Source organism: Salmo salar, chromosome 06 (assembly GCF_965601325.2).
Source record: "Salmo salar chromosome 06, fSalSal1, whole genome shotgun sequence".
Classification (NCBI taxonomy): Eukaryota; Metazoa; Chordata; class Actinopteri; order Salmoniformes; family Salmonidae; genus Salmo; species Salmo salar.
This window is the reverse complement of record NC_138296.1, coordinates 54,754,877-54,770,584: the sequence shown is the minus strand read 5'-3', so window position 1 is coordinate 54,770,584 and position 15,708 is coordinate 54,754,877. Positions and strand designations below refer to the sequence as shown.

The 15,708-nt window shown below is 44.2% G+C and overlaps 1 protein-coding gene across 2 annotated transcripts; it reads right to left on the bottom strand.

The window, feature by feature from the left end:
• Positions 1-6,090: 6,090 nt before the first annotated feature.
• Positions 6,091-15,328, bottom strand: LOC106600325 (uncharacterized). 2 transcript variants are annotated; one of them, XM_045720681.2, is made up of 21 exons: positions 15,187-15,328; positions 15,020-15,078; positions 14,854-14,934; positions 14,629-14,753; positions 13,887-14,030; positions 13,536-13,619; positions 13,280-13,441; positions 13,048-13,147; positions 12,613-12,833; positions 11,831-11,987; positions 11,443-11,666; positions 11,052-11,172; positions 10,527-10,723; positions 10,306-10,420; positions 9,924-10,093; positions 9,730-9,827; positions 9,458-9,588; positions 9,094-9,283; positions 6,461-6,602; positions 6,284-6,380; positions 6,091-6,206 (listed from the first exon to the last, which is right to left on the bottom strand). In XM_045720681.2, exons 1-21 carry the CDS (start codon positions 15,207-15,209, stop codon positions 6,133-6,135), a joined length of 2,715 nt encoding a protein of 904 aa, XP_045576637.2. In that variant the 5' UTR covers positions 15,210-15,328; the 3' UTR covers positions 6,091-6,132. The 2 variants fall into 2 exon arrangements, with proteins under 2 accessions (XP_045576637.2, XP_045576638.2); XM_045720682.2 differs by having other exon boundaries at positions 11,443-11,654.
• Positions 15,329-15,708: the final 380 nt, after the last annotated feature.

Genomic DNA, 15,708 nt, shown 5'->3' with positions numbered 1-15,708 from the left:
TCAGTCACCTGAACCCCAAAGGGCTGCACATTTTCTTTTTATTCCCCTAGCCCTACAAAGCTGATTCAAATAATCAACTAATCATCAAGCTTTGTTAATCTGAATCAGCTGTGTAGTGTTAGGACAAAAACCTAAATGCACACCAAGTTTGGGAAACGCTGCCCTACGAGCCTGCTGGTTTTCTGTTCTAACTGATAATTGAGGAAAATAAGAACAATCCGAAATTTCTTTTTGATACTGTCGCAAAGCTAACTAAAAAGCAGCATTCCCCTAGAGAGGATGGCTTTCACTTCAGCGGTAATAAATTCATGAACTTCTTTGAGGAAAAGATCATGATCATTAGAAAGCAAATTACGCACTCCTCTTTAAATCTGCGTATTCCTCCCAAAGCTCCGTTGTCCTGAGTCTGCACAACTCTGCCAGGACCTAGGATCAAGGGAGACACTAAAGTGTTTTAGTACTATATCTCTTGACACAATGATGAAAATAATCATGGCCTCTAAACCTTCAAGCTGCATACTGGACCCTATTCCAACTAAACTACTGAAAGAGCTGCTTCCTGTGCTTGGCCCTCCTATGTTGAACATAATAAACGGCTCTCTAACCACCGGATGTGTACCAAACTCACTAAAAGTGGCAGTAATAAAGCCTCTCTTGAAAAAGCCAAATCTTGACCCAGAAAATATAAAAAACGAATCGGCCTATATCGAATCTTCCATTCCTCTCAGAAAAAGCTGTTGCGCAGCAACTCACTGCCTTCCTAAAGACAAACAACGTATACGAAACGCTTCAGTCTGGTTTTGGACCCCATCATAGCACTGAGACTGCACTTGTGAAGGTGGTAAATGACGTTTTAATGGCATCAGACCGAGGCTCTGCATCTGTCCTCGTGCTCCTAGATCTTAGTGCTGCTTTTGATACCATCGATCACCACATTCTTTTGGAGCGATTGGAAACCCAAATTGCTCTACACGGACAAGTTCTGGCCTGGTTTAGATCTCATCTGTCGGAAAGATAGCAGTTTGCCTCTGAATGGTTTGTCCTCTGACAAATCAACTGTACATTTCGGTGTTCCTCAAGGTTCCGTTTTAGGACCACTATTGTTTTCACTATATATTTTACCTCTTGGGGATGTCATTCGAAAACATAATGTTAAATTTCACTGCTATGCGGATGACACACAGCTGTACATTTCAAAGAAACATGGTGAAGCCCCAAAATTGCCCTCGCTAGAAGCCTGTGTTTCAGACAGAAGGAAGTGGATGGCTGCAAACTTTCTACTTTTAAACTCGGACAAAACAGAGATGCTTGTTCTAGGTCCCAAGAAACAAAGAGATCTTCTGTTGAATCTGACAATTAATCTTGATGGTTGTACAGTCGTCTCAAATAAAACTGTGAAGGACCTCGGCGTTACTCTGGACCCTGATCTCTCTTTTGAAGAACATATCAAGACTGTTTCAAGGACAGCTTTTTTCCCATCTACGTAACATTGCAAAAATCTGAAACTTTCTGTCCAGAAATGATGCAGAAAAATGTATCCATGCTTTTGTTACTTCTAGGTTGGACTACTGCAATGCTCTACTTTCCGGCTACCCGGATAAAGCACTAAATAAACTTCAGTTAGTGCTAAATACGGCTGCTAGAATCCTGACTAGAACCAAAACATTTGATCATATTACTCCAGTGCTAGCCTCCCTACACTGGCTTCCTGTTAAGGCAAGGGCTGATTTCAAGGTTTTTCTGCTAACCTACAAAGCATTACATGGGCTTGCTCCTACCTATCTTTCCGATTTGGTCCTGCCGTACATACCTACACGTACGCTACGGTCACAAGACGCAGGCCTCCTAATTGTCCCTAGAATTTCTAAGCAAACAGCTGGAGGCAGGGCTTTCTTCTATAGAGCTCCATTTTTATGGAATGGTCTGCCTACCCATGTGAGAGACGCAGACTCGGTCTCAACCTTTAAGTCTTTACTGAAGACTCATCTCTTCAGGGGGTCCTATGATTGAGTGTAGTCTGGCCCAGGAGTGTGAAGGTGAACGGAAAGGCTCTGGAGCAACGAACCGCCCTTGCTGTCTCTGCCTGGCCGGTTCCCCTCTCTCCACTGGGATTCTCTGCCTCTAACCCTATTACAGGGGCTGAGTCACTGGCTTACTGGTGTTCTTCCATGCCGTCCCCTAGGAGGGGTGCGTCACTTGAGTGGGTTGAGTCACTGACGTGGTCTTCCTGTCTGGGTTGGCGCCCCCCCCCCCCCCCCTTGGGTTGTGCCGTGGCGGAGATCTTCGTGGGCTATACTCGCCCTTGTCTCAGGATGGTAAGTTGGTGGTTGAAGATATCCCTCTAGTGGTGTGGGGGCTGTGCTTTGACAAAGTGGGTGGGGTTATATCCTGCCTATTTGGCCCTGTCCGGGGGTATCATCGGATGGGGCCACAGTGTCTCCTGACCCCTCCTGTCTCAGCCTCCAGTATTTATGCTGCAGTAGTTTATGTGTCGGGGGGCTAGGGTCAGTCTGTTATATCTGGAGTATTTCTCCTGTCTTATCCGGTGTCCTGTGTGAATTTAAGTATGCTCTCTCTAATTCTTTCTTTCTTTCTCTCTCTCTCTCGGAGGACCTGAGCCCTAGGACCATGCCTCAGGACTACCTGGCATGATGACTCCTTGCTGTCCCAGACCTGCTGTTTTCAACTCTCTAGAGACAGCAGGAGCGGAAGAGATACTCTCAATAATCGGCTATGAAAAGCCAACTGACATTTACTCTTGAGGTGCTAACTTGTTGCACCCTCGACAACTACTGTGATTATTATTATTTGACCATGCTGGTCATTTATGAACATTTGAACATCTTGGCCATGTCCTGTTATAATCTCCACCCCGCACAGCCAGAAGAGGACTGGCCACCCCTCATAGCCTGGTTCCTCTCTAGGTTTCTTCCTAGGTTTTGGTCTTTCTAGGGAGTTTTTCCTAGCCACCGTGCTTCTACACCTGCATTACTTGCTGTTTGGGGTTTTAGGCTGGGTTTCTGTACAGCACTTTGAGATATCAGTTGATGTAAGAAGGGCTATATAAAGAAATTTGATTTGATAATGAATTACACCCACCTGGTGTCCCAGGTCTAGATCAGTGCCTGATTAGAGGAGAACAATGAAGAAATGCAGTGGATCTGGCTTTGAGGCCCAGAGGTGAGTTTGAGGGTTATAGCTGTTCCTGCTCCTCACACTTCACCGTTTGAGTAATTGAATGAGGGGTTGTGTGTGTAGTTGGGTTTAGCTCGGCTATTAGACTACTCTTTAGTAAAGGTCGAATAGTCTATTGTTCAGCTATTAGCCCAACTATTAGCACAACCGAATGGCTCGCTTGTGGGCGTGCTGGCAGGATAGGGCAGCGTCTTCAGTTGCGCGTCAAGAATTCTGCATACAGTAGCACGTTTGTATGAAGGTGTGGTTAATCACAGGCAAATTGTTATATGCTATGGAGGTACATTTGTGTCGAGAGCAAAACCTTTATTTTCAAATAATTCTTCTGAAAGCACATTCCCGCCCCCGACACAAAAGGATGTCAAAGCGGACACCTACGAAGATGGCATCTCAGGTAAGCGGCACTGGGCTGTATTGACGCATCCTAAAAAATGACATGTGCTGCTTTAGATTGAACGGTCATATCTCAGTTATTGTTTTCTTTACTTTCAGAGAGCGAGCTGACCTGAGGACCAGGCAGTGGAAGCTTTATTGCTGGCATAAAAAGTGTCCATAACCAGAGGTAATTAAACTGTTCTGTTTTTTTTCTCCATGTCTGCCTGTCTTGTTGTACATGGAACCTGTCTCACATGCATGAATTACAAAACCCTTAAGATGTCAGCTGCTAATTTACTCCACATAAACACAGCCATTTTCACTGGACTATCTGTTGCTGCCAAGTCATGATTTCCCTGGGGGTTAGCCTCACAATAACCAAGTGGTGAGAAACACAGCCCTCTATATTTAAATATTTCAGGTACACTCTGAAAGAAGATACTGTGTGACGCAGACACCTGTTGGCATTATCCTCGTGGGTCTGTTTTTCAGCTTAAAGTACTCTGTAGCCACTAAATCCTCTAGGTTATATCAGCTGTTTTGGTGAACCCCTCCCGCATCTGAACTGGCTGACAGAGGGCACAGAATGATCATAGGTGAGATGTCACTTGATTGAGTCAACACAAAGTATTATTAAAGACATGCTTTACATTGAAATCCCAGAGTTAATGATCCAAGGTCAGTTTTGCATTTCACCTCCTGATTTAAGATGACTGACCATGTTAATCATGCTCTCTCGTCTGCAGGTATGTTTTGATGTGAGAGGAAGCCAGTCCCGTCACTGGCCCCCCCAAGGTTAGGAGACAGGTCATCACAATTGCGCTGAGAGAATATTAGGGTAGCACTGTCATCCATGAATCATATGCCGTCTGCCGCTGTTCTTACCTCGTCTTCTAATGCACACCATACGTGCATTGAAGTACAGATTTGCCTACCTTTATTTAACTAGGCAAGTCAGTTAATGACGGCCTTGTTCAGGGGCAGATTTTTACCTTGTCGGCTCGGGGATTCGATCTTGCAACCTTCCGGTTACTAGTCCAACGCTCTGGCCGCCCAAGATTGAACTTGCATTTTAATTGTATTATTATAAATACACTTCAATAAAGCATTTCATATTCTCCACTGGTTGAAATACTAGCCGGTGTCCTCAGATATGCATAGGGTTTTTTTCCCCCCTTTATATGAATTACAAATCAATCATGTTTAGTCTATTGCATAGTTACACAATGTGTAATCATTGATATCCCAGGAGCAGTAAACAGTTGAAGTGTAATACATGCATGCAGACACCGCATCATTTAAACAATGGCGTTTGATATGACTGAAAAAGAATCTGTCATACCTGAACCGCACATGATCAGTGAATATAGTCAATGTACAGGCTACAATATGGGGACTTGCATCCTTGGCACAATATATTCTACTCTAGGCTTCATAGATTGGTATGAACTTTACGTTTTAGGGTCCATACCCAGATCGGCTACATAGTCATTTTTAATCCGACACAATAAGCAAGTAAATAGTTAGCCAGCTAGATTCTTTACATCCACTGTTTCACAAGACAACAGCCTGGTTTGCTGGTTCTCAGGAGTCCCTAAAAAGACAAATTCATTCTCCTAACACTAGCTAATTTACCTTTGACAAAATATAGACGCACATTAACATATTCCTCTCAAATTGTACATTTGCTTGACTCGTTAAGACACCTTCCATCTGTTTTGTCAGCCAGCTTCGTTGAACGCCACAAGGCAAGGGTGGCTCGCGTCAAAATTCGTCTTTGGAACGATTGGTCATAACAAAACCTTGGGACCCAAATGCATAATGAGTGCGCCAACTCCCCCTTGTGGTGGTCTGGAGCAATGAAGCTGGGTACCTCTAAGTCCCGCAACTTTTAAAGGAGGAACCACTGTCTCTTCACAGTCCCCGCTGTTCCGTAAGGTGTTTCTTTGAATCTGATCCTGAGATTGTGAAGAGACCTGTGGTGGCATATGCATGGGTAGTTTTAAAAAACAGACAGCTCGGTACATTCAGCTTGTCAACACTTCTTACAAAAACAAGTAGTGATGAAGTCAAGCTCTTCCCATTTGAGATTGACATGCATATCATTAATAAAGAAATGTCCATATTTGGATGGAAACCAAGCTAGTGAGAGGTATCAAGGAAAGTTGTAATTTCAGTTGAAAATTAACACCGCTGCGCTCCCTGGGGCCTGCATCCAACCACAGCCCTGCTGGCAAACCACCATCTGCTATAACATTGAGTCAGTTCTTCCTACTGGACATTGGAAAGCTTTTGTTTTCACACCTATTGTTTGTCCTAGACGGGAAATTAGTGTGCAACACTTATCTCCGGTGGATGGTTCAGAGTTCCATGCTTACAAAAGGGTTGATTGATACACGTCAGATGACAAGCCTACTACGTCCACTAAAGTACATGCGCCGTGGTGTTAAATGCAAATCAGATACAATTAAGGTAGCTCCAACGGTTAGGATTGTTGCCGCGCAAGTAAAGCAAACTTAATTGTTATATAGAACACTTTATTTGACATGTTAGAACAAGACATTACACCCAAAGAATGTATCCAGAAGAAACATATAAATGATGTTCCTCAAAGAGGTCTTTGACATGTCGTTGACCTGTTGAGAGAGAGAGAGAGAACCCATTAGTTCAGTTATGGTCTGACAGGGTCTGAAAAGCATAAAACAAGACCGACCTCTTTTCGGGTTGTCCTGATTCACACATTGTCCACTACAGGGGCCACCAGTGGGACTACTGGCATCACAGATGACCACGTCACAATGGACAAAGACCTAGGAATCAAAGATTTTAAAAAAGGGATGATTGCCAGTCAAACAAAATTAACCAATAAAGATTGGGTGAACTTTGTTACCTGGCCCCTCGGCTCAACCGCATCCTCAGCGAAGGAAAACATATGGACCTCAAAGCGTTTGACGTGAGGGGGGAAGTGGACCCTGGCATCAGCTACCACCGGGTGGAAGACCACACGGTATGGATCCTCCGGGTTCTCACAGCTGCCAGTGTAGAGAGAGGGACTAAGTTAGGCACAAGAAAACGCTGTAAACCCCAACCGCCTTGTGTACGAAGTCTTATGGTGGTGTCACGACTGTCCTGTGAGGATCAGATCAATTTACAGGAGAAGTGGGTTCTTTCTCCCCCTCCAGTATGAACTAAAGGAATGTCTTTGTTAACAGGCTTTTCCCACCAAAACTCTTTTACCTTTGTCTTGAAAAAAGACAATTCTACATCCAACATGTATATTCAATTACATTGACATGAATGCATTCTCATGTGGTGAGATCTAAATGATCCAGAATGGTCAGACTACCTGAATATTGATCGTGGTTTAACCAAAAGTTGCCGAATATACAGTCGGTATCATCAACAACGCAATCATTTGAATTAAGAATTTCATGCAATTCTTCCGCTGTCGGAAAAATTGGTCACACAAAATAAATTCTACACCCACGGCATCGGATTCACACGTGGAGGACTTCTGTGAAGGGAGCAGCTCTACTATACAAAGTAACCGACGCATTGACAGTTTAGGCACACTTTTTAATTTGCATCTTTGGGAGGTTTCTTGTTTAACTGCCAGATATTAGCAAAAAGGGATTTGTGAAGAGAGACAAACGCCCACACCAGTACAAATCCACTTGATCTGACAGACGATGGCCAGAGCTTTCTCAGGATTTTGCACAACGATTTAAGCCAAGTATGATATAGTTGCACTTGAAGTGACAAATCTGAACTGCCCATTTCATGCACATGTGGTGTCTTTTCCTATGATATACAAAACATTTTCACACTGCTACCATTTAGTAAACAGCTGCAAAGTTACTCCCGTGACAGATGAGCCTTGTGTCCACATGGCCGCCGGAGCAAATTAAAATAGGGGTGCCAAATTTAAGTTTTTGCGACCATTTCCTAAAAACGGCAAAATTGCATGATTTGATAGCGTTTTGCAAACCCGATCCCCCAAATGAATGGTTTTGACCAATAAAGTTGCTTCACTACACTGCATCCAGTTACTGAAAAGGCACCCGCAAAATAAAGTGTCATTTGCCCATCTACCAAAGGTTGCAGTGTCCATTAAAATGTAGAAAAGTCATCTTTCAATATAGTTACCCAATTTCAATTCTTGAGATAAGATGGCAAAGTTAAAAATAGGCCAGCGGTTTCCATCTGTGGCGAAGTGCTCACCCAAATCAATGCTTATGACAAACCCAGCCAGCTACTCTTTTGAGTACTGTGCTGTAACATTTTTTTAGCTAGCAAGATGCTGCCACACTTGACCGTGGTATTTGTTCATGTTTAGCAACTCCCAATTAGCTCATTCCCCAGGTACAGGGAATTACATTGAAAGTGGCATCAACTTCTGGGGATCCTTTCAACTGATCCTATTCAGTTTCAAACATTAACTTCCATGCTGCACAGGCGTGTGAACCATCCTTTATGTTTAGTGCAATAACTGTTTTAAACGCAAGAGGTCACAATTCAACCCAAAACCAATCGGAAAGGCAAGCTAAGCTTGCCAGCCGCTCTTGATTTCCATTCGACTGACCATCAGTTCGGCACAACACTGAACTGTAGCAAACCAAAAGGATAACATTGAGTAAAAAGGTGTAGGTACAGGTAACGCCAACATAGTGTCTTAACCTTTTCACACGCGAGTTCCAAATATCTTCAACAGTCGCCCCAGTGGGAGTTTAGTTTATGCACGTGATGTCAGAATGCACTCACTGTTCCAAAATGTGGACAGATGACCTCAAACCAAGGCACACTACCTGGCAATTTTCTATAGGCCCTTTCAACGTCTAACTTTGCCTCATTAATTCCCAAAAGTAGCCCATTTCACGAGCCGGCCAAACTTTCCTTCAAGAGAAAGCCCAAGCATACAGACATTTGCACATCTAGTCAGAACAGGCCTGGCACATTTATTGCATTCCTATCAAAGTGCCTTATTTTCTGTGTAACGCATTGTCCTTTCTACTGTAGCATACCGTAAGTATAATGTACTTAACGTTTTATTCAGACAATGCGGTTTAGAGTCGTTTGTTGCATCATACGTTCTGTTCCAATGGTACGCTGCAGGGACCCCTCAGTGATAACAAACATGTGATCGTACGCGTAAAAAAATGGTTAATAGGGCCACCACGAACCACAATAGCTTCAATGCACCTTGGCATAGATTCTACAAGTGTCTTGAACGCAACACCATTCTTCCACGAGAAATTCCATCTTTTGTTGATGGTGATGTGAAACGCCGTCTCAGGCCCCACGCCAGAATCTCCCATACGTGTTAATTAAATTGGGTGGAGATCTGGTGACAGACCGCATACATTGTTTTAATGCTCAAACCATTGTGACCACTCATGACCTACGGATGGGGGCATAGCCACGGTAGCCAAAGTAAATGGCCTGCCAAGCATGATCGGTTGCTAATTACTCAGGAACCACACCTGTGGAATAACACTTGTTTAGGCCCAAAAAACAACAAGTTACCCATTAATGATGAGATTCCACCGGGGTCGGGAGTCGCGGTCCTCGTTGAGGGTGGCCCAGCAGTGGTCAAGCATCAGCGCAACCTTGGGGTCAGAGGACCTGGTCAGCTCCACCTCAAAGTGCAGAGGCTGTTTCAGGTATTTCACCACTGGATAGTCCTCCTCCTGGTAGAACGTGTTATACGAGGCGTCTGGAACACAGGACGAGACAACCGGGGTCGTGTTCAGTGGGCACAAAACAGCGAGGTACCATCTGAACTTGTCCATTGAGAAAGGCTCGTTTATCATATCCTGTTGTGCCGCGATGAACACTAATCACTTATAGCAAACGCTACTAGTAATATATCATATTTGTGCACGCTTACCCTGAGCGAGTCTCATTCTGACCATTAGTCGACCCGTCCCAGTCTCGGCAAAAGGCTCGTTGTCACGCGGCCTGGTGAGGAAGGCCAATGTGCGAGTGATGTTGACCACATAGTAGCAGGAAACCTTTAACCTAAAAAGAGGGATGTAGGCAACTTCAAGCAGTGGAGTGGACACACTGGTAGTAGAGGCACAAGTATTGAGCAATTGGTGAAGGAAGAAAAAACTACTATAAAAATCTAATAGCTACAATTGTGATGCGTAATGCACTCACTGATATTCGTCCTCTGAAGACGTCGTGGCATTCAGCTTCACCTCAAGTTCATCTGGCAAGGAGATTTCGTTCTCATACAGCATCACATTGTTGATAAACTATGTAGTAGAGGGGAATTGACTTATTACAGCCTGCAGAAGCAAACAGTCCGTAAATACACAGTACCCATCACCTCAGGGTAATAGTCATTTTACCTTCCTGGTGGTGCCACAGGAGTTGACAGTGAAGTGGAAGTAGGCGAAGCGATCGTCGCTGTAGGTGGGACCACAGGCGGGGTCGCTCAGGGTCAGTTGACCGGGGTTCAGATTGGGAGCAGACTCCACCTTCACCGCCAGCGCAGTCATCGTCCCATTAGAGAAACACTCTTGGAGGGGGGGGGGGCAAAAGACATGTAGCTATCAGACCTGGATTCTGTGTTAATTGAGCTTGCCAAGCACAGTAGAACCAATGGAATAGCACCAAAAGTGCAAACCATGCCCATCTGGCACTACTATTAGACTCAGTATTTCCAAGGAACCCAGGTTTGGTAACCATGTCATACGACTATTTATCGGAAGTAATTGTTTGAGAACCAACCAGTCAGCGTTTTGAGGAAGCTGCAAGCCAGGGAAAAGTATTTGATGGTCATGTTGTTGTAAGGATTCAACAGAGCCACATCCAGTCTGCTCCTGACAGAGGACGAGTGAACCGACTGGGAACCAGTGGGAGAGTTCATTAGTCCAATATTGTATACAGGGTAAGGAAAGCGAGGCTAGCTGCAGCAATTTAGGTTAACATGTTTTGGGAGAGCATCGTACCTCAAACACTGCGTCCGGCGAAGAGAAGGGCAACGTGATGGTGAAGTCTGCGTCGCCCTCTGTTAAATACTGTTGAGCAAGCTCATGGTTAAGCAGCCGCTTGCCAACCAAGACCACGAAAAAGGGCTCTTGGTTGCTGTAGTCCACAGTGATGTGGAAGTTCTCCTGATCACAGTTGCCAGTGACTGAGGGTGGCACTACAAGGACAAACAGGGTTGTGTTCATTAAGCACAAAAAACAGGACTTGAACTTGTCCAAGAAGAAACCCTTGTTTTCGGTTGCAAAATCTTTTGCTACGGTGGGACTGAATAAACACGATCCTGGAAAATCAGGAACAGGACACTGGGTCCAAATACTCTAAAGCTTAACATTTTCTTTGTAGAGAGACCGCGTAGGAAAAGCCTACAGTATGGCTAGTTGGGCTCTCAAGTCCACCATGTGGCTTTCACTGCCAATTTCCTTTCAGGGCAATCATTAACGAGAGGAAACCATTCAACAGTAGTTTGGCGTAGTCCAGTTACATACCAATGTCCAGCAGTACAGCGTCCACAACGGCAGAGTGAGAGAAAGGAGCGTACTCTGGAAAGACGACCAGGCCGTAGATCAGCTGAAGAGTGAAGGTTGTGACACCTTGTTCCACCCTTTTCTGTAGTGAAGTTAAAAGCATCATTGTTGTAACAGAACTCTAGTCAACATCAAGTGACAACCAAGCACATATGGGGACTATTAAAACAATGTTGCCCTCATTCCTCTAAATCAAGCACTATTGGCAAGTGAATGCATACAACTGCCAAAATAATGGAAACACTTGAGTAAATGAGGGATACAAAGTACATTTGCACCATCATTTCTATTTTGTTGGTGGCCCACTTATTAGGGCATGTAGCGTGTGGCTTTGCATTTAACAGAAACACACCTCCTTAAAGACCACCGGGTCTGAGAAGGGCACCTCCATCCTGAAGGTCTTCAAGGTGTTGTCCAGGGATCTCTGCTCCTGAACATTGAAGCCTCTGGCGTTGCACTCTGCAACAGTTAGCACCATGGTGGGAAAGGTGATGTTCAGCAGCTCCACATCAAGGTTGAAGGTCCCCAACTCAAGCACAAACACTGCCTGCTCAGGAACCGTGTCTAAGGGCGTGTCTGTTCATTGGCAAACATTTTGAAATGCGGTACAATGGAAGTCGAAAATGGACATTTGTTATTGGAGAAGTCCGGGTATTGCCTCCCCGTTTCAGTCTTGTGCCTAATGAACAACCCAGGCATCCCAAATTACCATAGGCACCATTTAACTAAACCAGACTCACAGTTGCGAACTTGTGGAGGCCTGGCCATCGGAGGTGTTGTGATAGGGAAGAGGACTTTGTATCTGGTGTCCTCGTGTGCGACCTCCTCGATCCACAGCAACTCAAGCATGGGCTCAATGGTGTAAGTGACAAAGTACTTGTCATCCTGAATATGGCTCTGTAAGGGAGACGAGTGATGCATTCAGGCTGTAATACACAATTGGAGTGCCAAAACAGGTTTTTAAAAAAAGCCTACCGGTTATCTGTGTGGTTTGTCCTCCAGCCGCTCGTAATTTAAAGACAAAATATCCAAAGGAAAGTATTGTTTACCAGACTTTAGAGAGCTGGTAGGTATATGGTTGTCAACTTGCATTTTCAAAGCAACCGACACGCAAATGTAAACAGTAGCCGAGTGTAACCGAGCGTTGCTTGCATTCAGTTGCCAGTGGCAAAGCTACCGGCTCCCTAAAAAGCCTGGTAAACAATACTTTAGTGTGGATATTGGTCTCAAATTTCAAGCGGTAGAGTATGTTTAAATGTAATTTTATGCAACATTCACACGATTTTGCAATCCAATGTGTCAGGCTGTATACACACCCACCGATCCATTGTATATTAGCCTGATTAAGCAGACAATTGCTCAATAAGAAACATTTTACACAAGACAACGTTTCTAGGAGTTTACCCATGAGAGATGGCAAAGGGTTACTGCAAAGCACTGACAACTGCTGCTGTAAAAAGGGCTCTACAAATAGATTTGACTTAGAAATTAAACAGGAACATTTTAGTCATCCAACGCTGACCTTGAAATAGCCGCCAACCGCCCCCACCGGAATTTCAACAATAATATGAGCCTCTGTGACTAAAACCGAGTAGTTTCTGGCAGCCATTTCCTCAGTGTCCAGCCTCTTAGCGTCAATTCCCATGTACACCTCCAACATGGTGAAGGCATCAGAGGAGAAAAGTGGGTCGATGTGCTTGGGCATGTACCAGGTGATCACTTCTGGAGTAAAGGCCACTGCCCCTGCAGTGAAACAAGAAGCCAAGTGCACATCATAACAGAACATTTTGCAACTGAAAACAAATGTGCCATTATTGAAAAAAAGTTCATCCCATTCAAAGACATTGTCCCAACTGAACACTACATAACACAAACGAAAGTCTTGTCTGGAGCCAATTAAGAAATGGGTTTATAGGTTCTTAAATTTGCCAAGTTAGTCCATTATTTCACACTCAACCTGGTGTTGGACAAACAGCCGTGGCATCTACGCGAGTCACCAGCCACTTCTGCTCAAAGAAGGTTGAGGTTGAGAGCACCCGCATCGGAACCCCAGCTACCTGTTCAGGGGGCAACCACACCAGGGCCGTGTTCAGTAGGGCACACCGTATTAACAATATGTTGCAGAGTTCAGGTAGGGCCACCGTTTGCTCTACTGAACATGACCCAGTTCATGGAGGAAGTGAGCTTACATTCTGGAGGTATGTCTCCTCTGCATTATGAGGGCTTCTTAACACCAGCCGTGTGGGAGTGTTGGCTATTGCATAGCCCTTTCTTTGGACCTCATCCACATTCATGACCTTCTTGCTAGGACTAAAAACGACTGCTGTCATTTTGTATCCTGAAGCAACAGCCTGTCTCAGGAAATGGAAACGTGAATTAAACAAACGCACATTTTGTTTAGCGCCATCCTGTCATTTTGTAGTGAAATTACAGAAACATGGCTACCTCAGCTCCTCTCCTTGCTTTCGGGCCTCCAGTGGGCTGTTCAGGGACGGTTTGGATGTCTGGAAGAGTCCTTCTGACAGACACCTAGAGAAGAAAGGCCATTATTCCCTATGCATTTTCTCCCTCCCATACAATAGGAACGCAATCTGTCCACTCGCCTCCTTAAATGCACTGAGAATAGGCCAAGATTCCTCGCCGCTAAAGTTGTCCTATGTGCATTTTGAAGAGGCGAGAGGAATTGAGAGACGGTCAAGACACAGAAGAAATGAAACACTGGACAATTGTAGCTCTAGACAGATCATTTAAGCTCCACTGTAAACATCTCCGTTGGGGCATGCTCTGCTCACTTGCCTCCATGTAGTTGCGGTCGCACAGAATCTCTCGGGAGGTCCAGGGGGTGTAGCTACAGGTTTTGCCCACTCTATACACAGGGTCTTCAGTCATGTGGTTTCCTGGCAGCCTGAACTGCATGACCAAGCTGAACATCTTATCATCCTAAAATTAAGGGGGGAAAAAAAAAAAGCCTCATTATATAGCAGAAAACAAATAATTCAGTTGACATTCATGCAAGTTAGAGACTGTGGCTATATGAATGCAGCTGCCACTGTATTGAAGCCACACTACAGGAGAAGAGCTCAGTAGTACACATCACTGCAGTCTGTATCAGAAAGTTGGCTGGCCCTCCATAAACTTCTGCTGTACCTTACTTCATCGTTAACTTAGAAGTAAGAGATACCAGACCCAGTCTCAGGGGTGGCTAACTATGGAGATCCACAGAGTTAAGTAAAACTGCTTAAATGTTTCTGGCACCGTACTTCTAATAACCTCCATGCTCTACGGCAACTCAGGCTGATTGAGGACCTTTTTACTGAAGAAAGTGTTTGTTTTCAATTATTTCATCTAGTGATGCAAATATTGACTTGTATCTTTGTGTATACAGGGCTCATCTGTAAAAGAGCCTGGCCTCAGCATGACTCCGTGTCAAAGGTTAAATAAAATGACGTTGTTACATTACGGGGTTGCAATTGCAGTGACACTGAAAGGCAAACTGTCCATTTGAAGTTAGAGCAAACACTACAGTGCTTAGGGTTACCATGGTCTGGGAAAAGCAGTTTTGAAGAGAAGCAAAAAATATGGCATTCCCCATTGGGTCAAATTTAAAGCTGAATCCACACTGAGTAGCAAGGCCAGGCGTCAGGTTTATGATTTGTGTGTCATCTGGAAGGGATGGAGATGGTGTGAACACAACAGTTGACAAACAATATCAATCCATGAATTATGAAAAGGAGAGAAAGAGAATCATACGAGACAAACTCACTGAAGACAGCGTCGACCTCTTCAAAAAGAGGAGCTACACTCAGACGAATAACGTTACCAAGGCATTCAGCATTGAGGTCATCTGGAATGGGAAAGCTTAGTTAAAAATCTAAAAAATATATTGTCAAACGCTTAGTGCTTGAATTTGCAGGGTGCAAAATGCATACTTATAGAAGGCGTCTGTTGTGCTTGTATGCCCACAGCTGCCATCAATAGGCAAAACAACCTGTAAGGCATTTGACAAATTATTATGATTGATTGATTAAAAAAGGAGGAAGAAGACAACTCAAATGTTTGCGTCGCATAAGACTCTTCTAGGCCTGCTACTACTTACCCTGAGCCAAGGAAATTAACCATTGTAGAACAGAACTGTTTTGATGAAATACACAGCTACAGAATCTAATATTTGACCCAAGGTGTGCAGCCTACAGCCCAGGGGTATTCTACTTTTACCCTATGACAAAGGCTTCCCACACTCAGTCACCTGAACCCCAAAGGGCTGCACATTTTCTTTTTATTCCCCTAGCCCTACAAAGCTGATTCAAATAATCAACTAATCATCAAGCTTTGTTAATCTGAATCAGCTGTGTAGTGTTAGGACAAAAACCTAAATGCACACCAAGTTTGGGAAACGCTGCCCTACGAGCCTGCTGGTTTTCTGTTCTAACTGATAATTGAGGAAAATAAGAACAATCCGAAATTTCTTTTTGATACTGTCGCAAAGCTAACTAAAAAGCAGCATTCCCCTAGAGAGGATGGCTTTCACTTCAGCGGTAATAAATTCATGAACTTCTTTGAGGAAAAGATCATGATCATTAGAAAGCAAATTACGCACTCCTCTTTAAATCTGCGTATT